Genomic DNA, 27,108 nt, shown 5'->3' on the forward strand with positions numbered 1-27,108 from the left:
GGGCTCCAACAGACTTGACTTCATCCTCTCGGTCTTCGAAGCACATTGTGCGCTATGACTTAACCTCGCGTACAACATTGAACGAATGCTGTAAAAATTGGGCTGAAAAGTATGAGTTCTGGAATAATAACATATTTATGTTGTCGAACACTGTTGTGAGACATTCGTTGAGAAAACGGGCCTACCATTTGTATTTCTATTCTTGGAACACTCAGAAGCTACTGAGTTGAAACATTGTTTCCAGTAGACCAAGTCACGCTCCTGATTATTGAGTAGAGCTCTGCTTGTTGTAAGTATTGCGTGCACGTTTTTCATCTATTACACAAATATAAGCTATTTGAACTGTCGCTCAATATTATTTTGTGTGCTTGGTCCAGGGAACCCATACAGGGGACCAAAAGTAGTGTTTACAGCTCGAGCTCGTTCACACGGCCACTGCTGCGGCGCACCTTTTTATTTTTTTAGGACATTCACACGTACATCAGGCTGAATCTCGTTGGCAAGCACAACATTGGGAGGTGTAGTCTGACGTTTTGGCAGACAAACTGCTTTTCGCGTGATCATTGACCCAAACCATAGGCATATTGGTAGGCCTATTGAATCAGTTTGTGTATATTATTTTCTTAAATATAGGAATTTAGTTCGTAGGCTAAATCCTCTGGTCAGCCCATAAACTTCACGGACAGGGGGTCATCTGCTGCTGATATATAGGGTAAGCTAAACCAAGGAAGGCATACTAGAAAATGAACCCCCTGATATTTTCATTGGCATTGTCAAGAAATTCAAGTATTAAACTGTTGCCATTTTGTATGGCCAGGCTATTCGATGAGCGCTGCAATAGTGGCTGTAGCTTGAAGACCACACAGACAAGGGTGACGCCCCGTCTTGTAGGCTACACCGAATTGTAGCACTGCGGAAGTTGCATTTAATTACTAGGCAGTTGATTAAGAACCCGATTCTACACAGATATGATTGGTCAAGGACCAGGAATATATTATGTTTGTAGTCTAGAGACAGCCGACTACTGTCGGCTCACCAGACCACAACGTCGCAAGTTTGTCTATGTCGCATGCCTTACAGTCGAAGCTGATGCTTGGAATAACATGCGATTTTGTTGTTGAGTAGTCTGAAGTTTAAAAAAAAAAAGAAAAGCATGAGAGGCCTGGTATTTCCGGTAGAATATCTCACATAAGGCTAAATACAAAGCTAATTCAACAGCATTGCTATTTTAGCTACCGATACCTACAAGGTGTAGCGACTCTCATTGCTCCTCAGTGGGCTATGACATCATACATGCGGTGTTGACCAAGAGACAGATCTATGACCCATGATGTAGCCTAAAAGCATCATATATTCTCAGTCTTTATATGCCTCCATTTCATTCATTGCAGGTCAGTTTCACCCATCGTCAGTCATTAGGTGTTTTGATATCATCATAACAAACAAATAGATGAAGTTGACCATGATTATTAGTAGTAAGTAATAATACAGAATAGACCAGTGCTTAGTAATACGGTAGACTATTATGAGTGTATGCCAAATGGAACAACCTAAGTGAAGCATGATTCATGTCAACAATAGCCCATGAGAGCAATACCTTTATATACAAAAAGTGATCATGCTGATCAAGGTCTCTCCAGATTTACACTCAAGCTAGATATACCATTGATTTGGACACTCTTAGATTTAGAAAGGGTTGTATTCGTGTAAAGGGTACGGTGGTGGTATATAACACTTGATAATGGTTAGCTGAAGCTACATGAGGGACACGGCACTTCTCTAATTCTTGGGAAGAGTGGCTTTGCGTTGGGGATTGTTTACTAATAGATTCAATGGATGGTCTTCCAGTTGCTTTCTATTGTCATGGAGCTGAATAGAAATAGTCTTTGTCCACTGATGGTCCTGGCTGTATTGTGTGTTTGTGTGTGCTGTTTTGCCTGCAGGTCTCTTCTCAGCCTGTGTTCTTGGGGAGGACTATAATAGAGCAGTGGATTCTGGGTGGGTTCTTCCTTGTCCAGGAAGGCCTTTGTTTACGCAGCTCTCAGGGATGGCTCTGATTGTTGATGGGGGTTGTCTGATGAATCATCTCACCTGATCTCTCTCACACACAAACACATACACAAAAACACACTTATTTACTCACCATGAAATGCTTAGTCAATGTCACAAACCTGACTGTTAACAATATATGTATCTCATATTTCTTGATCAGTTATTTTTTTTGGTTCTCATTTTATGTTGCATTGACACTTAAGTGGGCCCTTCTCGCTGCACAGCCTACATGCCAGTGGCCCACAGGTGTCAGAGGTTGGCAGTGTTAAGTGTGGTCATCTGTCCTTTTCATCTCACCACCTGGCTCCATCACCTGATCCCTGGTTAACAACCTGAAAGGATGACCCAATGGAAAAATGTCACATTTTGCTAAGAGGCTGTTTTGAAGCTAGGGCCCTCACCTCCTCTGTCACTATTGGCGAGAGCAGAGGGAACACTGCACTTCCACCCTTCCTGCTTTCTGATAAGATGCTACATCTTGATTCCAAGTCTCTTAATTAGTTGACAAACTGTTTTGTTCTGTGATCCTATTCATATGATGTGCGGGCTTCTATCTTCACATTGTGTTCTGATGGATGAGCCATGGATGTAATGGGGTTAGTCCTGAAGGCCTCTGTATTTACCTTATCTTGTAAATGGATGGATTTTCTGATGCTGAATTGTGTCAAGGCTGGGCTACATTGTGTTGTAGCATTGCAGCTGAGCCTCATGTAGTGATGGTGCACAGGGGGGGCTTGGTCTAGGCTCCATGATGGTTTCTCAGTGTTCGATTGTGATCTTTCCCGAGAGAGGTTTCTCTTACCATCATGGCTCCATTAAAACTCTATCCCTGCTATGGACTTGTGGCTCTGCCAATATGGATCCTTTAACCTATTAAGTGTTTTAGTTGAGAGAGTGGCGACGCATGAAGTCCACTCTTAAGTTCTTTATCCTCGATAGAGGACGTTTGGGGCCGAGAGAGGGGCAGTTATTTGTGTATTCAGGTGGAAAGGTGGTCTACCTTTCCTCAAAAGAGTGGCAAGAGTAGCATACTACTAGCAAGTCAATGCTGAATACAATGAGTTGTGTTCTGCCCCAAGGTACAGTATACACTGAGTGTGCAAAAAATTAGGAACACCTGCTCTTTCCATGACTGACCAAGCGAACGCTATGATCCCATATTGATGTCACTTGTTAAATCCCCTTAAATCAGTGTAGGTGAAGGGGGGAGACATGTTAAAGAAGGATTTTTAATCCTTGAGGCAATTGAGATATGGATTGTGTATGTGTGCCGTTCAGTGGGTGAATGGGCAAGACAAAAGATTTAAGTGCCTTTGAACAGGGTATGGTAGTAGGTGCACCGGTTTGAGTGTGCAAAGAACTACAACGCTGCTGGGTTTTCCAGCCTGCGCCCTCAGTAAGATGTCATGTCAGATTATCCTCATGGTCCAGGCAGAGCTCTAGAGTTTCAAAAGGAACTGTTAATTCCCCTGCTCGAGGTGGCCGTGAGCTATATATAACCCTACACATGTTCATGTACCACCCCTTGAGCAAAAGGGCACAACCACACAGAGATTTAGTGGAGTAGATCATCAGACAGGGCTGTGGCCGAAGACTGAAAGTGTTTTAGACTTTTTTAATATACGTCACCATTTCAAAAGTACTTACGCAAGGGGTTGACTCCTCCATTCTTGACCTCTGTTATGTTAGAATTCTGGATCAATTCATTAAGTCTGGATTTTTAAAAAATATGTGTTTACTGTAGTGGGTGGGATTTTGGAAACTGTGTATGACTGCTGTAGCTGTGTGGTGTGTGCACTGTAACAGTGTTGTGTGTGTACACTTAAGGGGCTAATTAAGACTGGTAGAGAGACTCAATGTGCTCTGGCCCTAATTACCAAACAGAGTCAGAAAGAGAGGAGAGGGAATGGCTGGCACCGGGCACTGCCACAGGGAGAACTCTGCCGTTTGTGTGCATCCCATGTGATGGTGTCCTCCTTCAGTAGAAGCTAGACAAACACCACAGGACTGATCCCTACAGACAACAAGTGTTCCTGGAGTCAGCAGGCTGGGCTGCATCACATATTCATCTCCCTATGTATGTCTGGATTATTATTCAGCCTCTGACAGTCTAGATTGTCAGTGAATGGCACAGCTATGTCTCCCCTCACCCATAGAGGAGTGTGTAAAAAGCTCCTCTTACCAGTAACAATTCAAATCTGCCTAGACTGCCGCTATTGGCTCTTTCCAATGTGGGCACGTCTCAAGGAGATGTCATATGATGTGACTTCCATGTAATGGCACATTAGAGTTGAACTGTTATTCTCATGATAATTCAACCATCCATGATACAACATGGAAACTATGTACTGTACTTGGTGATGCTGTTTGAAGCTATTGTCTCAAAGCATTCCTTTCTGTTGAACCCTGACGCCTTTCACTTTCACTTCTTCACCACAGAAACTAGTTTCCCTCCCTGGAATCCCAGGGGTTTTCTTTCAGACTGCCCCTACTCTCTTCTGCCCTTAACTTTGTCAGGGGAAAAAATCTCAGGAACCACATTGGTGTGATGTATATCTATCTTCTGAGATGCACAGCATAAGTAAAAAGATGTCCTAGAATGTGCCAATTGTAACTGTAAGATATTGATTGATGGGCAGCTGGTGGGGAGACTGGAGAGTCTGGCTACAGGGTCATTCAGATTAGAGGTCGACCGAATATGATTTTTCAACGCCGATACCGATTTATTGGAGGACCAAAAAAAGCAGATACCAATTAATCAGCCCATGTTAAAAAAAATAACAATAAGAATATTTAAAAAAAAAAACAATAATAATAATAATTAATTTAAAAAAATGTAATAATGGCAGTTAAAACAATACTGAATGAACACTTATTTTAACTTAATACATAAATAAAATCAATTTAGCCTCAAATAAATAATGAAACATGTTCAATTTGGTTTAAATAATGCAAAAACAAAGTGTTGGAGAAGAAAGTAAAACTGCAATATGTGCCATGTAAGAAAGCTATCGTTTAAGTTTCTTGCTCAGAACATGAGAACATATGAAAGCTGGTGGTTCCTTTTAACATGAGTCTTCAATATTCCTAGGTAAGAAGTTTTAGGTTGTAGTTATTATAGGGCTATTTCCCTCTATATCATTTGTATTTCATTAACCTTTGACTATTGGATGTTCTTATAGGCACTTTAGTATTGCCAGTGTAACAGTATAGCCTCCGTCCGGACAACAGCCACCATCGAAGCAGCGTTATCCATGCAGAGCAAGGGGAACAACCACTCCAAGTTTCAGAGCGAGTGACGTTTGAAACTCTATTAGCGCGCACCCCGCTAACTAGCTAGCCATTTCACCTCGGTTACACCAGCCTCATCTCGGGAGTTAATAGGCTTGAAGTCATAAACAGCGCAATGCTTGACGCACAACGAAGAGCTGCCGGCAAAATGCACAAAAGTGCTGTTTGAATGAATGCTTACGAGCCTGCGGCTGCCGAGTCAGATGCGTGTATGCTCAGTCAGATTATATGCAACGCAGGACACGCTAGATAAACTAGTAATATCATCAACCGTGTGTAGTTAACTAGTGATTGATTGTTTTTTACAAGATAAGTTTAATGCTAGCTAGCAACTTACCTTGGCTTACTTCATTTGCGTATCTCCTTGTGGAGTGCAACGAGAGGCAGGTGGTTATAGCGTTGGACTAGTTTACTGTAAGGTTGCAAGATTGGATCCCCCGAGCTGACAATGTGAAAATCTGTCGTTCTGCCCCTGAACGAGGCAGTTAACCCACCGTTCTTAGGCCGTCATTGAAAATAAGAATGTGTTCTTAACTGACTTGCCTCGTTAAAAAAATATTTAAAAAATTGGCCAAATCCGTGTCCTTAAATACCGATTTCCGATTGTTATGAAAACTTGATATCGGCCCTAATTAATCAGCCATTCCGATTCATCAGTCGACCTCTAATTCAATAGATGGGCAGTGTAATGGAGGAGGTGAAACAGGAGAGGAGGAGCACCAAGGGGCTGGGATGGTTTGGACAGGGGAGGAGAGGAAGAGCACCAAGGGGCTGGGATGGTTAGGACAGGGGAGGAGAGGAGGAGCACCAAGGGGCTGGGATGGTTAGGACAGGGGAGGAGAGGTGGAGCACCAAGGGGCTGGGATGGTTAGGACAGGGGAGGAGAGGAGGAGCACCAAGGGGCTGGGATGGTTAGGACAGGGGAGGAGAGGAGGAGCACCAAGGTGCTGGGATGGTTAGGACAGGGGAGGAGAGGAGGAGCACCAAGGTGCTGGGATGGTTAGGACAGGGGAGGAGAGGAGGAGCACCAAGGGGCTGGGATGGTTAGAACAGGGGAGGAGAGGAGGAGCACCAAGGGGCTGGGATGGTTAGAACAGGGGAGGAGAGGAGGAGCACCAAGGGGCTGGGATGGTTAGGACAGGGGAAGAGAGGAGGAGCACCAAGGGGCTGGGATGGTTAGGACAGTGAGAAGAGGAGGAGCACCAAGGGGCTGGGATGGTTAGGACAGGGGAAGAGAGGAGGAGCACCAAAGGGCTGGGATGGTTAGGACAGGGGAGGAGAGGAGGAGCACCAAGGGGCTGGGATGGTTAGGACAGGGGAGGAGAGGAGGAGCACCAAGGGGCTGGGATGGTTAGGACAGGGGAGGAGAGGAGGAGCACCAAGGGGCTGGGATGATTTGGACAGGGGAGGAGTAATCGTCACTGTCTCCTGGATTGGCCCACCTTGAGCTGGGCGATATATCGTGGATACCGGTTTGCAGGTTTGGATCCAAATCCCATCTTCAATTCTATATTGATACCGTGCTAAATTATAAGTTCTACAAATTGTACTACTTCACTGTCCGTTTGTTCTAGTTTGGTTGAGTATAAAGCCCTTTTAAACCACTTAGAACTAATTTGTTGCCATTCAAGGGTCATGCTCTATATATTTAGAACTTTAATTATTCAGTAGCAAAAAATACCGCCATACTTTCAAAACATTTGAGAAATATTGTGATATCGCTTCGGCCCACCCTGTCCATTCTGTTGATTTGGTTGTGCCTCTCATTTCCTTTTATGTTGTCCACCTTTCTTCCAGGACACACACAGCCCAGTAAAAATGATCTGCCTCCTACTAAATCTCCATGTTGAAAAGGCAACAACGACCTGTGTGCAAAAAGTCATCTCCCCTGTTTACACAGAGGGATAGAGCAAAGCTGCAGCTTTTCTCTCTGGGCCAGACCTCCATCACTGTAGAATGTATCACTGCTTTTTATTCTGTTACAGCCTTCTGCTGCAGGAGATAACACTACAGTAGCCCAGGGTATGTCCAGGCTCAGCCAAGAGACACCTCAAGACATGACATCCACCTCAGCTGCTCTATTAGCTAGTATATGCCCAGTATCTGGTGATGTTAGAGCACAGTGTGTGCATAAACGAGAAGTGTGTTTTTTTCTTTTTTACTGAATTCATTTACTTGGAAGAAGGAAGCTAAATGTTTGCCCACATGATTGAGAGGTTGTGGTAATCCCCTCCTGTAGTGTTAGAATTATAGCCATCGGGTTGTTTTTCGCAAGCCCGTGTGTTGACATTGGCGATGGTCTAGCCGATCTAGAGAGCTACCTGTTTCCATGAAACCCCCTGGCAGTCTGGTATAGAGCCTGTTGGAACAGCTGTGCAGGAGAAGCCTTGAGGGGTTTGGAGCGGTGGAGAACAGACCAGCGGGCAGTTTCTCTGTCAGCAAGCAAGAAGCCTTCCTTCAATCATTAACATCAGTGACCCAACAGTCCACTCATCAACAACGCACTCTGGTCTCTCTCTCACACACACACACACACACACAGGGGCTCTAGATTAGCAGAGGTGCATGACGTTCAATTAATACACTACTACATCGAGAGACACATATAGGAGTTTACTTGGAGTGTTTCTGTTGCCTTTGACTCCCTGCCACTGCATTAGCCTTGTAAATGGGGTGTTTTTTTAATGGTGTGTATCCTGCTGTCATCAAACTGTCCAGAGTCCAGTTTGGTGTCACTAGTTACTCCTCTCGGAACACTGCAGCACCTGTGCAGACATATTAGTGTGTGTGGACTGTACACACAGGGCGTGTGTGTACAGTTGTTTTTTTTAAATTTTTTTAAGCACATTAAGCAGTAACAGGGCTTCGTGGAGCTAAAACTGTAAAGGGGGACAGGAGGTTACTGTAGGCTAGGGGATGCTGTGTTTGACTGTGTCAGGGGATGCTGTGTTTGACTGTGTCAGGGGATGCTGTGTTTGACTGTGTCAGGGGATGCTGTGTTTGACTGTGTCAGGGGATGCTGTGTTTGACTGTGTCAGGGGATGCTGTGTTTGACTGTGTCAGGGGATGCTGTGTTTGACTGTGTCAGGGAATACAAAAAGCACCTGACCTGTTAGGGATATTTCTGAGAGCAGTGAAGAGGTTGGGTGGGTCAGTCCGGTGGTTGTTTGGTCAAGAAGGTTGTGGTGTATTAAAGGAGTAGGGTGCTTATATCCGGTAGAAGATCCAGGGTCTGTTTGTTAGCAAGTCATCTGTGTGGGCATTGTTCCCTCAAATGTTTTCCGGCACTGAGCAGATTTCAGGTCCGCTAAGCGCAAACTTGAACATTGTGACAGTCGCCAAGTAGGTTGCTGTGGCTATTTGATAATGATGTAGGCCTACCAGAGTTGCCTACCACAAACAATGGAGACAAATGCATCCCATAACATTTTAACATGGAAATAGCTGTTCTGTCAGTAGCAGCAAATGTGTGGTGTAAAATGTAAACCTTTATTCCATGAGACGTTTGGAAAAAAACATGCAGGGATTGATATTAACTGATTTATCCACTTGTCCTTCAGACAAGGAGATGACTGAAAATGTTGTGGTGGTTGATGTAAGAAATCACTTTACGAAATAAAGTCATTATTATTTGCATACCATTATTAGAGAGAAACAGACAAGTTATGCTACCCTCTGCCTATTGGCTACTTAGCTTATTTAAGACTGTCTCAATGCAACACTGCCCCTTTAAGACAAAAAAGCTCTTTACCTGACTCGCTTTTCAAAGATAGTTCGAAATGCACACATTTTGTGCACCTGTTGGAAGCAACCAATTGTTGACAAGAAAATGGCTAACTGGACTAATAACTCACTAATTAGCAAACAATTTGAACAAATGTGCACAGGTGGCTACATTCAGCTCTCACTTTGATACCAATAAAGGTCATCTACTCGTGACCGCTAATGCTTTAAATACAGTCCAGTTCAAAGTGAATGGCACAGATCCATATATGGCCATGGCTATTTGCAAATAGGCCTACTACAGCTCTGATTGGTTATGGCGCACCGGTCTGTATAGAGTACGGCAATGCAATACACTCCTACTCCAATGTGCTCTCTTGCACAGATAGTTTTGCATACTAAACCTTGTATAGTTTTTCTTTTGGTATGTTACATTGAAAGTGGCTAATATTGTGTTGATACGAGCACAATTCCCACAGTAGAGTGAAATGTTGATAGTCTTAACTAAAGTGGAAAATTCTAGAAAGTTGAGTGAAGTTCATTCTCGTGCTTTTCTGCATTGTCTGATATTTCTTCTGCACAGCAGTCTGAGGGGATCTGTGCATGCGCGTAGCTTAGAGGAATGTGTGTGTGGGTACAGTAGAAGATAAAGGGTAGGGCAGATCCATACACTGGGTTGCAGTGGGAGGAGGTGTGAGTTGGTTGGCTGTCCCATATCTTTAAAAAAAAATCTCAGTCAAGAGCTATTGGACAAGGGAGGCTCTTCTATAAACCTGTCATGATAAATCACAGGGGCAAAGAATAGTCCTTATTGTGGTCAGTTTACCCTTTCACTGACTCTTCATCACGGTGTCCTGCCGTAGAGAAGTGGTCATGAGAAGGATATGTAGGCTAACTGACTGATGGTAAGCTGCTGAGTGTATACCAACAACATCGCCCTTTTGACTCCCCACTGCTGCTGTTTGGCTTATGTCCTTTGTCATTTCACGGGTCATTGTGTGTGCGTGAGTATGTATGGTTCGTGCAGCTTACTTGACAGTTGACACCCTGACCCAGCCTGTCAGCCACGAGAGTGAGAGTACAGTGGCTGGACTTCAGCTGAGTGTCTCTTTTAGCCACGCAACACAACCCAGTTCACTGGGGTAGGGGGTTTTAGCTTGTCAAATTAGAAGCCTACTGGTTGGCTTAGTTTAGTGAGGCTGTACCTGTGATGCATGTGCTGAGATCGTATGGGAAAATTACAAGTTGATAGCTTTCTGTTAGCTGTTTTTGTTTTAGGGCACTGATGTCCTATGCGTGAACCACTGTAGTCTGACACTGTTCTGTAGGTTTAGGTGACACACGAACTGTGTGTTGTGACACTTGGAGCAATACCATCACCAGTATGTCCTCTGTGTCATCTAGGCTACATTCATATCTGATGATCTGTTGGAGAAACTTAGTGTCCATGGTTATCTCTGTCAGACACGCTCCATTCTGCAATCTGTTGGATGTGTACATACCGTTGAACTCGACACCTTACTGTGTCAGGGTCTCAATACTCTTACATTGCTCCCTCCCTCTCCTTCATCACTGATCGGTGAATGGATTGGATATAGTAGATTTCCACCATATAGCTCTCACCTGTCATGTTCTGGCCTCTCAGATCAGTGGTCAAAACAGGCTGAAGGATCCATTCTAAAGGATTCACACACACCGCCTGTGTTTGGAGTCCCTCTCTCTCCAGTCATGTCAGATGCGTGATTTTTATTTTATTTACATGTAAACTTTATTTAGCTAGGCAAGTCCGTTAAGAACAAATTATTATTTGCAATGACGGCCTACCCCGACCAAACCAGAATGATGCTGGGCCAATTGTGCGCCACCCTATGGGACTCCCAATCACGGCCAGGTGTGATACAGCCGGGATGGGATGAGGAAAGAATGTGTTCTGGAAGAGAACAGGGCCTAGTCCAACTGGATCATATTCACTAGGAGACATGTATAAGCAGGCAGGAAAAACGGGGAGGGACCTACCTTGTCCAATAACAAGTGCTCGGTTTTTGTTGAAAACATTTTCCGTTGCAAAACTAACGAATACGGCCCGAGTTGTTTAATGAGAGCCCCTGATTTATGACAGAGTAGCCCTGTGTAATTTCTGCGTCGGACCCAACCACTGGGGTGGGGTGACGAGGTACACCTGGGTGTCCAAAAACCCTCTGACTGCACGGCTTCCCCTTCTCTGTCCTCTCCACTGAACTCACTGACCCCAGTGGCTTTCACTTCTGCAGTGCCACAAAGTACACTCAACACGGTGTGCAGATATCTATTTTCTATGGAACATATCAGAGAAATTATGAATGTTAGATTTTTTGCATTCGTTTGCCATTATTTAATGCGTCTAGAATTGGTATTTTATTAGGATCCCTATTGGCCGCTGCAAAAGAACAAGCAACTCTTACTGGGGTTCATTGACGTCACCAGGTGCGGGCTTTCAGGGCTTTAACCCAATTGTTCTGATTGTGACATCATGTAAAATTTCTGTGTGAAAATGTTCCCAGTTCAGTATTTGCACGTACGTCTCTTTATGTGGATGGCTGAGCTCGTGTGGATGTTTCATGATTTTGAATCATGTTAGGTGCCTGTATTTGTACATATGCAAAACATACATTTGTGGTCTAGGCTGACACCCTTTGGATTGTTTTGGAACTGCACAGTGCGCACAGCATTACTAGCTACACAAACGGGCACTCTTAAGGAGACACAGCCATTTGATATATTTTGTATTGTAATTTGCACGGATTGTATTTGACCTAGATATTGTCTGTATGTATGAATATGTAGGCTGTGTGACGTTTAAAATGTATGTAGTTCTGTCCTTGAGCTGTTCTTGTCTATTAATGTTCTGTATTATATAATGTTTCATATTTTGTGTGGATCCCAGCAGGGACGTCACAGAACCTCCGGGGCTCAGCCCTGAAGACCCGGGGCTCAGCCCTGAAGACCCGGGGCTCAGCCCTGAAGACCCGGGGCTCAGCCCTGAAGACCCGGGGCTCAGCCCTGAAGACCCGGGGCTCAGCCCTGAAGACCCGGGGCTGACTCTGGGGAAGGGGGGAGTTTGATCCGTGCGCGACCGAAATGAAGCGCCCCGCACTCTGTATCGCAGGCTAGCCATGAACTAGGCTTGCCATTTCCAGAAACAGAACAATATTGCATATCTCACTGCTTTCTTCCATGCGCTGTGCTCTCCTGATGCCAAATAAACAACACTTAATATTAATTGAATGGGTTGTGGTCAGCAAACCCATTTTAATAATATTTCTAAAAATCTATTATATTTGTAAGTACAAAATACAAGTGCATAACTATATGGTAATTTTCAAACCTCGTTGTCGGTCACATTACTGCTAACTAATGTGTAGTAAAGTGTTTTATCTGTTTATTGCTATCTTGTCTTACATGGGATGGCAGAGTTCCATGTAGTCATGGCTCTATTTAATACTGTGTGTTTCTCAGTCTGTTCTGGACCTGAACCTGAAGAGAACTCTGGTTGCATGTGATGAGTGTCCAAACTGTGTGCTACATTTTTGAACAGAGAGTTCAGTACCTTCGACACCCCGCACAAAGACCAATTTGAGATGCAGTCATTCTCTCCTCAACTTTGAGGCATGAGAAGTTGAGATGCATGTCGAAGTGCAATGCGTGCCGCTTTGTTACGGGCCAACTGCAAATGACCTATGTTCCTCTCTCGCACATGGCCACACAGCTGGGAAGTCGTCCAGGTGCGACAAAACTAAGTCCCGTAGGACATGTCTGGTCGACTGAGATGTGAAGAAGGCAGAGCAATGTCCTATCATGGACAGACCTCTTCCCATTTTAGCAACCGCTGAGTCTATGTTTTTACCATGACAGCTTGCTATCTAGGGTTACACCCAGCAGTTAAGTCTCTTCAACTTGCTCAATCACAACATTTATTCAAGAATAAATTAGCTTGAGTGAGTGAATTGTCACAAAAACAATTCCTTTTTATTTTTTTAAATAAATATAGCACCAGCCTATTGCTAGTTACCCATTTATTTTACTGTTACAGCCGACGTGTATACTGTTGAGTCGTCAGCGTACATAGACGCCCAGGCTTTATTCAAGGTCAGTGGAAGGTCTTTAGTAAAAAACGAAAACAATAATGGCCCTAGCCAGCTGCCCCGTGGTACACTAGAACAATATTAAAATGTTCGGAATAAAACAAAAGTTTTTGCAAGCAAAACTAGCCAAGATTACCGTTTGTACAACAACTGCATTCTCACACATAATGCAACAGACGTCATCAGCACACACAACAGATCAGTGTACAGTCATGGCCAAAAGTTTTGAGAATGACACAAATATGAAGTTTGCTGCTTCAGTGTCTTTAGATATTTTTGTCAGATGTTACTATGGAACACTGAAGTATAATTGCAAGCATTTCATAAGTGTCAAAGGCTTTTATTGACAATTACATGAAGTTGATGCAAATAGTTAATATTTGCAGTGTTCATCCTTCTTTTTTCAAGACCTCTGCAATCCACCCTGGCATGCTGTCAATTAACTTCTGGGCCACATCCTGACTGATGGCAGCCCATTCTTGCATATTCAATGCTTGGAATTTGTGGGGTTTTGTTTGTCCACCCACCTCTTGAGGATTGACCACAAGTTCTCCATGGGATTAAGGTCTGGGGAGTTTCCTGGCCATGGATCCTATTGTATTTGTACATATGCCATGGATCTCTATTGATGTTTTGTTCCCCGAGACACTTAGTTATCACTTTTGCCTTATGGCAATGTGCTCCATCATGCTGGAAAAGGCATTGTTCATCACCAAACTCTTCCTGGATGGTTGGGAGAAGTTGCTCTCAGAAGATGTGTTGGTACCATTCTTTATTCTTCATTCTTTATTCATGGCTGTGTTCTTAACGAGAGAATCACTGACATGTCAGCTGGTCCTTTTGTGGCAGGGCTGGCAGGTCTGAAATGCAGTGGAAATGTTTTTTTGGGATTCAGTTAATTTACATGGCTAAGAGGGACTTTGCAATAAATTGCATTTCATCTGATCACTCTTCATAACATTCTGGAGTATATGCAAATTGCAATCAAACAAACTGAGGCAGCAGAAATTGAAAATGTATATTTGTGTCATGCTCAACTTTTGGCCACGACTCTACTGTCTACACTCGATCTGTTTTTATTAATTCTTATTTTTATTTATTTCATGTCAACAACATCTTTAACCATTGGAATTTCTGATAGCTAAAGATTCCGCGACGCAGTTAGCTTTTTCAGCTGGACTGCATGTTTGTATCCTGGATTCCTGCAAAAAAACACAATAGTTAGCATAATTGCTAACTGCTAACAGAGCAAGTTAACGCTAGCAGTGCTAGAGTCAACACCAGTGGTATGTGTCTACATCTGAGCTCAAATGTGCTAGGTGTGAGATCTATGCAAGAGAAACAAAATAAGGTGGAACTGATATATTTTGGAAGAGATTTTGTTAATTTATCATCAAGCAGATTTAGGAAGAGATTCTCTGCCTGCTAGCTGAGCTGTGGGAAAAACAAGATGTACTTTGATGCAGACCAGGCACACACAATTTCAGTTCTGAATGCCTCCTACAGCCAAGTGGTCGATGAGTTGGGCGGTACTGTCCTGCTCCAATCCACTGGACAGGTAAGCTCAACTCCGAGGCCAGTGGGAGACTGGACACTGGCAAGGTGGAGGTTGGGTGGGAGGCAGTCTGGTCGGCCTCCATATATTCTAGAAGATCAGATCCCGCTATTAAACAGCTTCGCTCTGCTGGTGGCGGACATACCTGCTCCGTGAGTCAGTGCTGATCCTGGGAGTACACCAACAGCCAGCAGCCATCCAGGGGTGCTGACCAAAGGAAACGAGGTCCTTCATCTCCCAGACGATTCCGAAGCCATCCGCTGGTACATGTGCGGTGAGTCAAGCTGGCATGAGTCGAAGCACACCTCCTCCTCCTTGCCCGGGGCAGGCCCGTTCTGTTCCTCTTCTTCCTTCCCCATCGGATTCAATCACGACCATCATTGTGGGCAGCTCAATGGTGTAATTTGTTGTTTTTTTGGCCTGCTTGTGGGCCCACCAAGGTCTACTGTCACCCAGGTGCCCATGTCCAAGACATCAACTCCCTCCTGCCCTCAGTATTAGACAACTATTCTAATATTGTCACCATTGGCACTCACGTTGGATTTAACGACATTGGTTTTCGGAAATCTGAGGAACCAAAGGACTTCAACATTCTCTTGGACACCCTTGTTTGCACATGGAAGAGAACACTATAGTCTAACAAAACTGCTCCCAGAATCTTATCAATTTATTTCAGCCAATCATCAGTCCTTTGTGTCAGTGCCGAGCATGTTGAGTGCCTTTCCCTATAATCAATCATGCTGAGAATCTCTAATTAGTTTTCTATAAAATAACTGATCAAACACAATTTTTTTCTGAAAGTTTGCTATGCACTTGCAACAGGCTGATTGGTTGGCTGTTTGAACCATTAAAGGGTGCTCTGCTATTCTTGGGTAGTGGAATGACCTTTGTCTCCCTCCATGTCTGAGGGCACACACTGTTTTTTGAGGCTTAAATTGAATATGTGGCAAACAGGAGTCACAATGTATTCCGCTACCAACCTCCGCAATTTACCATCCAGGTTGTTGGTATCAGGTAGTTTTCACCTCTTCCACACCCACTTTGTGGAACTCGACTACAGTGCTCGTCTTTTGTTATTTGGTCCGTTATGCAGGAATATGAAGGCTCAGTATTTGTTGTTTGTATGTCATGCCTAAGATAATTATTTTTAAATTGTTGATAAGTTTGCTAAAGTGGTTGGCAATATGAAAGGGTTTTGTTATGAACAAGCCATCTGCCTCAATGACGACTGTTGGGGCGTAGTTAGTTTTTTTTGCCTGGAATATCATGTGAAGTAATCCAGAGCGTTTTACAATCATTCTTTTATATCATCTACCTCTGTTCCATGGTATAGTTTCTTCTTATTTTTGTTTAGTTACATGATTTCTCAATTTACTGTATGTTTGCCAGTCCTCTTGTCAGACCTATTTGCTATTCCGTATGCATCATCCCTCTCAGCCATACACTTTCAACTAATCATCTATCCATGGGCGAATTTGGCAGTTCTAACAGTCAGGCTTGCGCCCATCAAGAAACTATCAGTAACCAGAAGAAGCATCATACTCAACTGTAATTAAGGGGCTATTCAAATGCTCTGCTCGCGCACTACACACATGCTTTCAAGGAAACAGCACCTCGATGCTGTATTAAAAAAACCATGAGGCTTCTGATTTGTGAGGTAGGCATGAATGAGGAGCACTCGGTGTCAAACCTCTCCCTCACTCTCTGTGTCTCTCTCTCGTTGTGTGGGAGCGGATTGGAACATTGAGTACCTTCAGCACATTTGACATTCCTCTGATGGGGACTCAAACTCAGCCGCCCTACATACACATCTCACCTCTAGGCAGAGGTGGTGGTAAACAAAATAGTGAGGTAGGCGTTCGTGGAAGCTAATGTCAAACAGAACACGTGCGAATTAATAGACATCTAAGAACAGAAAACATTGTGAAATGTATGAACCTTTCTCTCCCCCTCCTATCTGCTGCTCTCTCCTCTCTCTCTCTCTCTCACAGCAGTGTGTGTGTGGGGAGCAGTGAGGATGACTGAGTACAAGTTGGTGGTGGTGGGGGCTGGAGGTGTGGGGAAGAGTGCACTCACCATCCAGCTCATCCAGAACCACTTTGTGGATGAATACGACCCCACCATAGAGGTATGTACTGTTAATTTTTAAATTTTAACTCGGCAAGTCAGTTGGGAACAAATTCTTATTTACAATGACCGCCTAACCTGGCCAAACCCTATCCCAGACGACGCTGGGCCAATTTTGTGCCGCCCTATGGGACTCCCAATCACGGGCCTGTTGTGATACACCCTGAAATCAAACCAGGGTCTGTAGTAGGGATGCACCGACATTACATTTTTGCCCGATACGATATCCAATATTCTCCTTGCCAAAAAAAACAATACCGGTAACCAATATTTCAAATTTTTGTGCCGTTTTTAAGCATTATAGTACAGTTAAATTGTTGAAACACACACCACACTGACCAAAAAGTAATTTTGGTGGCATTTACATATGTCCCCATTACAAGTAAAACATAATCAAAACCGATTTATTTCACTTACTTGCTGTGCTGTTTCGTTGTTCAGTCGTTTAATTCTCAACCAAGATTTCATCATACATGTCAAGCAGTGAAGTTTCAGCTCTGTCTGTCCGTGGTCTCGCTTCCCCGGTGCACACTGTCACTGTCCGTTTCTATCTTCCCTCCCTCTCTCTTTGTCACCACGCCTACCTCAGGCCAGACAATGTCCTTTTTGTGTGTGCATTCCTGGCCCCTATGCATTAGCACAGAAAGACCATGCACCTTGTGTCTGTGTGTTGGGACGCTAAACCTTGGCCCTGCACTCTGCCCCTTTTGATACCACTACTTCTCTGGCCAGTCACACAGCATGGCCAGTCACACAGCATGGCCAGTCACACAGCACGCATGTGTGCCTGTGTGTGAGAGAGACTGTCAATCAGGTCCCAGATCCAGACTCCTGCTTTAAGCCTAGTCAAGAGACATGTGTAAATGGTTGGTTAGTATACTGAACACGCATCAATGGATTTCAGCTCATACTTCATTAGCGCATTCATTACAGATTGTAGGGTGTTCACCCGTAAAAGGATGAATTCATTCAAGGTTCATACAAATGTGTCCATTCCATAGAGAATTCAGAAAATAAATCATCCAAAACCCATGTCTACCTTATATGGTTCAAACGTTACAGAAGATTTACTCTGAGAATATAGCATGTTTAGAGTGAATATAATAATATCACTGGAATGATCATGAAGTGCTGACTGCTCAATAGAACTCGAACATGCTGACCAGACCGCACACGCGCAATTTGTCCCCCCACACCAGACGAAATCAGGACACAGGTTGAAATATCAAAACAAACTCTGAACCAATTATATTAACTTGGGGACAGGTCGAAAAGCATTAAACATTTTATGGCAATTTAGCTAGCTTGCTGTTGCTAGCTAGCTTGCTGTCTAATTTGGATATAAACATTGGGTTGTTATTTTACTTGAAATGCAGGTCTTCAACTCTGACAATTAATCCACAGATAAAAGGATAATCCAACTGTTTCTAGCAAATTCTCCTCCTTCAGGCTGCTTCTTCTTTGGACTTTATATGGTGGTTGGCAGCGAACCTTTCTTTAAGGTGCATTACCACCACCAACTAGACTGTGGACCTCAGTTCATCTTTCATTCACCCACATGGGTATACGCTCCAAAAAATCACTGAGGTGATGGCACGTGGGTATATGCCAATGAGTAGATGGAAGAGGCATGACTTGCGTCACAAATAGAAGCAAGTTCTATTTTAGATCCTGGCTACGCAGACGCTCACGAGCAGGGCGGGTGCAATGATTGGATAACATGTGTAAAAAAAGATATAATAATAATAATAATAATCTCCACTCGTGCATGCGACCCGAGCAGTGTGGCCAGCTTGTAAATGCACTCGGCTTGTTCTTTGAAGTTACATGCCAACTAGTAGCTGCAGGTTCGCGTGTGAAAACAGGCACTTTTTCTAAATGAAATCCGCTGAATAAAAAACAAAATAAGGACTAAATATATATTTATTTACAATACTAAGAGGCTGAATTTCAGTATCCACCCTCCGCGAAGACTATCTTTTCCTGTTTTTGTCTCTCCCTTTAAATTGCCATCGAAACAACCTCTCTCAACGTAGTTTGATCGCCAATATAGGCAATGAAAGCTGTTGCAGTTGAAAATGACAAGGGTTTCAAGTTGATTTTTGATTGGTCCAACTAGTGGAAACACCTCCAAATGGTACCACCTCACAACGCCAAATATGGACGAGATACAACCAAGAGCAGCACAGTCTAAACTAGCAACGGTCACAGCAAATTGACGTTCTTATTTCATCAACACGGTTAAGTACAAGTATATTAGGTTTATAATATTGTAGAGAATCTAATGATTTAGTTCTGTGTAATTTATGACATTGGGCAAAGTAAAATATGTTTTGACATTCATTTCATAGCACCCTCTTGAATTGCCCCATTTTTCTCTACATTGTACAGATGGTTTGTATGTTAATTTAGTGCACCAGGGGTTGAATTTGTTAAATTGGTCCACAGCCACAGCTCCCTTTAACTTATACACATCCTTACACCTCAAACCAATTTTTGTAAATCCTTAAACAGGAGTGAGCAAGTGCACACTTGGGTAGAGAATCAGTGTAACTGGAGGATGCCCCCCCCCCCCCCCTTCAGGACTCATACAGGAAGCAGGTGGTGATTGATGGGGAGACATGTCTGCTGGACATCCTGGACACTGCAGGTCAGGAGGAGTACAGCGCTATGAGGGACCAGTACATGAGGACAGGGGAGGGCTTCCTCTGTGTCTTCGCCATCAACAACACCAAGTCCTTTGAGGACATCCACCAGTACAGGTGTGTGTGTGTGTGTGTGTCTGACCGGCCAGTGGGCTGTATGTGACGGTGGGGGGGTCATGGGTGTCTTGTGTGAAAGCTCTCTGCAGCAGTTGGCTGGGTGATGTCATGCCTTAGCATTTAACACAGCAATAGAAAGCTTAGCCTTCCACCTTGGAGTGACTACAGCACACTGCCAATGAGATCGATCCTGCCTCAATTAGACCAGAGGAGAGAAGAGCAGAGGAGGAACACTCCCAATGACATGGAGGGAGGGAGGAGAGTAGAACAGAGGAGGAACACTCCCAATGACACGGAGGGAGGGGGGGAGGAGAGTAGAGCAGAAGAACACTCCCAATGACATGGAGGGAGGGGGGAGGAGAGTAGAGCAGAGGAGGAACACTCCCAATGACACGGAGGGAGGGGGGGAGGAGAGTAGAGCAGAGGAGGAACACTCCCAATGACACGGAGGGAGGGAGGAGAGTAGAGCAGAGGAGGAACACTCCCAATGACACGGAGGGAGGGAGGAGAGTAGAGCAGAGGAGGAACACTCCCAATGACATGGAGGGATGGAGGGAGGGAGGGAGGAAGGAAGGAGAGTAGAGCAGAGGAGGAACACTCCCAATGACATGAAGGGAGGGAGGGGAGTAGAGCAGAGGAGGAACACTCCCAATGACATGGAGGGAGGGAGGGAGGGAGGGAGGGAGGGAGGAAGGAGAGTAGAGCAGAGGAGGAACACTCCCAATGACATGAAGGGAGGGAGGGGAGTAGAGCAGAGGAGGAACACTCCCAATGACATGGAGGGAGGGAGGGAGAAGAGTAGAGCAGAGGAGGAACACTCCCAATGACATGGAGGGAGGGAGGAGAGCAGAGGAGGAACACTCCCAATGACATGGAGGGAGGGAGGAGAATAGAGCAGAGCAGAGGTGGAACACTCTTAATGACATGAAGGGAGGGAGGGGAGTAGAGCAGAGGAGGAACACTCCCAATGACATGGAGGGAGGGAGGAGAGCAGAGGAGGAACACTCCCAAAGACATGGAGGGAGGGAGGAGAATAGAGCAGAGCAGAGGTGGAACACTCTTAATGACATGGAGGGAGGGAGGGGAGTAGAGCAGAGGAGGAACACTCCCAATGACATGGAGGAAGGGAGGGAGGGAGGGGAGTAGAGCAGAGGAGGAACACTCCCAATGACATGGAGGAAGGGAGGGAGGGAGGAGAGCAGAGGAGGAACACTCCCAATGACATGGAGGGAGGGAGGAGAGCAGAGGAGGAACACTCCCAATGACATGGAGGGAGGGAGGGAGGAGAGTAGAGCAGAGGAGGAACACTCCCAATGACATGGAGGAAGGCAAGAATTCCAGACGGAGATGATGGTAATCTATTCTGTCTCCACTCCATTTCTCCACTCCCCGTCTCTCTCTCTACTCCCCGTCTCTCTCCATTTCTCCACTAGGGTTGCATTGGGTATTACTGCTAGATGGTGACGGTGAATTGAGGGGTTGATGTATAGATCTGACCCAGTCCATTTGGTCCTGTCACACAGTCATCTGACTGGCTGTTTGCTTAAGTGATTAGCTCATTCTGTTTTCTGCCTTCCCATCCATCTCATCATATACACGGCCATAGACATTGGGCATGCACATGCCAGGCACGACAACCTGGAATGCCACCACTAGAAATCGTCTATCCGGTTAACTGTTCTGCTTGTGACTGTGCTGAGCTCCAAACAGATCTGACCCTCTCCCCTCACACACTCACACTCCCCTGGCCTGCTGGCTAGATGGATGTTGGAGAGATGAGATCATGCAGTTTACTGCCCCATCCCTCCTCCAGCAGTGTACAGCACAGCTATTAGTGTCTGACTGGTGTTGTTTATGGAGAGAAGGGGAGGGAGGTAGGATCCTAATACATAAGGCTGAAATGACCCACAAACACCCTGTTCCTTCATTGGGAATTGATCGTGGCAATGCTTTACAAAATGCATTAGTTGTGGTATGATGGTGTAACAGGTGGATATGTGCAGAGAAAGCTTATTATAGTTTGTGTTGTTATTTACATTAATTTTCTGATTGTTATTTGAAGTTAATTTGTTTCCATTTGTTTTCAGACCTGATTTGCTCGTTTTTATTTAGTTGTATAGCAATATTTCTATGTTGTTTTACTGTTTGGGACAGAAAGCATGTGAGGGAGACTAGGAACCATTTGGTGCTGTATGGTTTTTTGGGATGTTACTTCTTGCAACTGGGGGGCAGTAATGCATAAGGTGCAAATGGGTCAGGCTATAGGTTAGGTTTAATTTATACATTACACCATCTCAATGTGACTTGGATTTAAAAGGAATTAGCGCTGAGACTTGTGCAAAAAATATGGTGGAAAGAAATGATCTTGTCCAGGATTATACCAATCCAATGCCTTTTAACTTTTTTTGTGCAAGAATTAAGCTGGATACCTAACCAATTTTTCCATTTAGCTAGTGATGGTGATGCACAAACTAGGCCTATTTGAAACATCGCCACCAATGACATACTGTATTTACCCGTCAGATTCAGGATCTTGAAAGCCCCCTCCAAAGGCTTGAAAATCCCATTTCGTTTTTTAATTCATGTTGTTATTTTATTTTGGATAGTTTTGGAGTCAGAGATAATAGTTTGAGTTTTCCAATGTTTGTTAATTATTTTATTTCAGTTTACTGAATTGTTTGTTCATGATTCGTTTCAATTTACTATAATAAACGTAAACGCACTTTGCGGGAAAATTCATTGAAACTATAGTGAGCGTAACTTTTTTTCAGCGATCAGTTTACCCACCTATTTTCACCACCACATCACTGGGTATGTGTACAAGCAGTTACATACTACTACAGTTACTCCAAATGATAGTTACTGTAGTTTCAGGCCCATGTAATGTCCAGTATGGTCCTCCTATTTGAAGAAACGGGTTAAACCAAGCAGGGAACTGACCAGTGTCTTTCTGTCCTCCTGTAGGGAACAGATCAAGCGTGTGAAAGACTCTGACGACGTGCCCATGGTCCTGGTGGGTAATAAATGTGACCTCCCATCGCGTACCGTGGACACGCGGCAAGCACAGGAACTGGCCCGCAGCTACGGAATTCCCTACATCGAGACCTCTGCCAAGACACGACAGGTACTCTTACACACACACACACACACACACACACACGGAGAGCAGTGCGTGTCCCTCAGTGCAGTGTGTGTGGTATGTATGTGTGTGCAGTGCTGGGAACATTTTCTACAAATACACAGAAGTTATATTGTTGATGGCCATCAAGTTTACGAACTTGTAAATATGTAATGCCCACCTTTTTGCGGATTGTTCTGACTGTGTGTTTGGTTTATTTGCAGGGGGTAGAGGACGCCTTCTACACGCTAGTGAGAGAGATCAGGCAGCACAAGCTGAGGAAGCTCAACCCTCCGGACGAGAGTGGACAGGACTGCATGAGCTGCCGCTGTGTGGTGTCATGATGGAGGTCGTTCAGAAACTCAGCCCATTATCAACTTCATCCCAAGCATAATCAACAACATCGTTCACAGCAGAGAGACACTGAATCCTTACACAATGTCTTAATCATTTCTGCTTCTCTCCCACAGGTTACCAGTTCGGGGTGAGGAGTGGACCTAGTGGCAGAATGGACTTAAAGAATGATGGTGGAGGATGAAACAACAACTAACGTTGAAACTGGAGTACAGTCTAAGAAAAGCAGACCAGGCTGACTGTACCATAGACATTTGGGAGAGGGGGATCTTGCCCCTGCCAGGCCAGGCCATACCAGGCTAGACTAGGCTGTCTGTTCCCTCTTTGAGTCCATCTGCCAGAGCAACACCACTAATGACTGTTTCTCACCAGTGATCATGCTGGGCAGCTCCAATGAGTTCCTGCTAAGTTATTGTTTTACAGTCTCAACACTGGTCTTAAAGGGGGGCGTCACCAATCCAATCCCTGGTGAGTCCCCTTCACCAACACCTCAAAACCCTGATTTTACATTTGACCCCCTGGAAAGACTGGACAGTAGTAGCCTAAATCCCCATCCCTAATTTAACCTCCCCTAGCCTCCTTGTTCCTCTCTAGAGGGGCTCTGCAGTAACCTCATTATTACGGATACAAGTATGGGGATGGAGCATGACAAAAGACACGCCAGATAGGATTTCTTTTTTTACGGTTAGTCTAGCTGTCAAACCTAACTTTCTTTTTTTTACAGTTAGTCTAGCTGTCAAACCTAACTTTCTTTTTTTTACAGTTAGTCTAGCTGTCAAACCTAACTTTCTTTTTTTTACGGTTAGTCTAGCTGTCAAACCGAACTTTCTTTTGTTTTTTAACAGACTTTTTTGTGATCGAAGGTTTTGAAGGTGATCATACTCGGCACTATAAAGTAAGCCAGGATGTTTATTTTGTGTGATGGGCTGTTGCTATTTTAAGACCTGTCACCGTGAGGAAGTCCTTATTCGGGGCCCTTACGTGGGCATGGCTGTGGATCAGACCGATGGATGGACTCATTTTCCCAGAGTGCCATTGCCTTCCCCCACAGAAGTCTGTGTGCGCACATGTCAGTGTGCTAAAGAGTTCTCTTCGTGGAGTAATATAGTACTAGATATTGTAGGTTCTGGTGCAATAGGAATGTTTACTGTCTTACTAGGTTTAAGAATTGGGAATAAACCATCTCTCATCCCTATTTATTATTTGCTTGTATTTCTTGGGTGGAGAAGGGAGGGGTACATGAGTGATGTTTTACTTGCTGTTGCCTTCAAGGTTTGGCTGAATGATAGTTGGAAGGATGAGAGACTAACGTCATTCCTTGGTCCATGCAGTGCCATTATTTACCATGGGATGGTTATGTAGTGAAAGATTATTCTTGCACAGCCTTTCAGGGAAGTGGAACAAAATACCCTTTGAGATTGTGCTATTTTAAGACACTGGTGGCATCCATTTATTTCCTATTCCTTTGCTTAGACAACAGTATGTTGTTTAGTATAGTTTTTGACATTTCTAGATTGCAAGTATCGGTCCTCACTGTGTTTTTAAGGCTCAGGAAACGGGAATGTCTAGAAATGTCTCGCCTTTATCTTATGTTCCAGGATGAAATCTGTGAAATTGAAATTCTAATGCACAAGACCTGCCTTAAATTACTGGTAATATGTGGGATAAAACTGTTTTGGCCTCATAAAATAACCTTCTCTCTCATTCTACTCGCTACTGCCTCCTCAGTTGGATCTTTGGTTCCCTGAGAAGATAATTTAATTCAAGCTGGTCATGTACGAGCCAACTTCATTTGCAAGAAAAGTCAGAGGAAAATGTTCTTCACTTTAGGAGTTCGCTTGTGATATTTCTCAATTACATTTGAATCATTTAGCAGACGCTCTTATCCAGATATGTCTGGATATTGAATGGTGTAGATAGACCTACCTTTTGCGCTCTCTACAACACTAACCGCAGCATAGGGCTGCCAATACAAATGAACACTGCTTGGTCCTGTTTAACTTGCCTTACTATTTGTTAGCTAGTACTTCATGCCTTAGAGTAGTAAGTTTGCCTGAAGCAGGTGTTTGTGGTAGTCTGTCTGCTTTCCTCTGTGGATAACTGTTGTGAATCACTGGTGGTGATTTGGAGATCTCCTCCTTCTGGGATTTGTTTATCTTTCCCTTGACTAACAGACATGAGGAAAAACGAACTCTGAAACAGTCCAACCAGATGAGATTCTGTACAGCATGCCCCGTCTGATTAGCATGCCCCGTCTGTACGGCGTGCCCCGTCTGTACGGCGTGCCCCGTCTGTACGGCGTGCCCCGTCTGTACGGCGTGCCCCGTCTGTACGGCGTGCCCCGTCTGATTAGCTAATGGTTTTTGTGTGTGTTAGTCCAAACTAAGTTTGCCATAATTAATCTTAATTCAATAAGTGTTCTTTTTACCTTAAGAGCCACTGGCTTTTTATCTCCCCCTCCTGTTTTTGAAGGTACTTACCCCCACAGTTCAGCCACAGTGACTCATATACTGTAGTACATTGTGATGCCTCATTAGACTTCAGTCAACACCTTGACCTCTTGTCTAGAAGATAGACCTTAACATTGGAAAATAATCACTTTATTCTGTCGCTAGAAATGCTTAATTTCACTGACTTTTTGCTGCTATCATACATGTGAGTGGTGCTCCTTAGTATACGTACAGTACGCGCTCTTGTATGTGGTTTTCCAGGAGCTGCCCCCCTCCAACAAACACTCTTCTGAATTACCCTATCTTACCTGAATACAATTATACCAGTTGGCATGTAAGAGATTTTTTTGACCTGCTCCCTCCACCACAAGGGTCCTGCAGTCAGACAATACTCCAAGATCTCACCTTTCCTGGGTTGCTACCCTTCATATGTTGGACCCAGGGGATGAAGGGGTCTGAATATGAAGACACTGCACACAGGCTTGACCGTTACCTCTGACAACAGCCACTATACCTCTTCTGGCTCTGTCTGGGTGGAACACCTCTACTGTGTTGTGTGGACCACAGATTATATTCTGGAGCTCTGAGGGATTCAGGGATGATGTTAGTCTTGTGTGTGTTTTATTCTCAATTTATTGTTGATTTTGGGGTCTTAACTGTGAAAGTGTTTTTAACAGAAAATATGATTTGTGTTGTATTAGTATAGGGCACTCCATAACCATAAAGTAAAGATACTCTGTACCTTGAAAAATAAATAGCCAATCTTAAACAAATGTAGATCTTTGTCCCCATAATGATCTACTGTGTAATGTTAAACAAATCAGACCTGCTATGTAACTTGTTTATCAAGTAGACCTCTGGTGTTAGATGTGAACTGTACAGTTGTCTGAACTATAGTTGGCTGTTATATTCTACATCTCACACAATGTCCCTTGTCTGTCTATACTCTGTGCTTTGACTGACTGGCAGTTATGAGCACACATCTAAAGGTAAATGCTTAGAAATTGGACATCAGTTGTCATTGAGGAATACAAGGCCAGCAGGCCATGTCTGAAGGGAGGGGAGACTTTTTTGGGGTCAAAAACATGGACATTGGGGGGGTTTCCCCAAGGACTGAAACCAAAAATGGCTTGCTTCTCCCTTGTAAAACTGTAGTGTGAACATGTGAGAGAGGATGTGGGTTTGGAAGTTTGATTGTGAAAATAAACTATTTAAGATGTATTTACTCTTTAACAAAATGGCAAATGTGCAGCAGGGCAGGAATAAAGGTGTCAAGATGAACTTATTCACCTGACTGACTGCAGTTATTTTAGCTACCATCTCTCCCTCAGTCCAGCCCTCTCCAGGCTAAAACATGAATGAATACTAACAACCCTACATGATTCATTAGAACATTTAATCCTTTTAACCATTTATCCAGATCAGTGAGAATGTTTAGTGTTCAGCAGATGCAAATCACAGTAACAAACTTAATTGATGGCAAAGTTCATATTTAAAATGCACAAACATATACTACACCATCACAAAAGATATGTCAACTAGATAAATTAAACTT

General features: G+C 44.0%; 1 protein-coding gene across 2 annotated transcripts; it reads left to right on the top strand.

Annotated features, from left to right (window-relative positions):
• Positions 1-4: 4 nt before the first annotated feature.
• On the top strand, positions 5-26,838 carry LOC135509252 (GTPase HRas). Of its 2 annotated transcripts, none has more exons than XM_064929754.1 (6): positions 5-289; positions 16,734-16,870; positions 19,453-19,631; positions 22,596-22,755; positions 22,974-23,098; positions 23,220-26,838. In XM_064929754.1, exons 2-5 carry the CDS (start codon positions 16,760-16,762, stop codon positions 23,091-23,093), a joined length of 570 nt encoding a protein of 189 aa, XP_064785826.1. In that variant the 5' UTR covers positions 5-289; positions 16,734-16,759; the 3' UTR covers positions 23,094-23,098; positions 23,220-26,838. The 2 variants fall into 2 exon arrangements, with proteins under 2 accessions (XP_064785826.1, XP_064785829.1); XM_064929757.1 differs by having other exon boundaries at positions 16,737-16,870.
• The last annotated feature ends 270 nt before the right edge of the window (positions 26,839-27,108 follow it).

Source organism: Oncorhynchus masou, chromosome 22, assembly GCF_036934945.1.
Source record: "Oncorhynchus masou masou isolate Uvic2021 chromosome 22, UVic_Omas_1.1, whole genome shotgun sequence".
Taxonomy (NCBI): domain Eukaryota; kingdom Metazoa; phylum Chordata; class Actinopteri; order Salmoniformes; family Salmonidae; genus Oncorhynchus; species Oncorhynchus masou.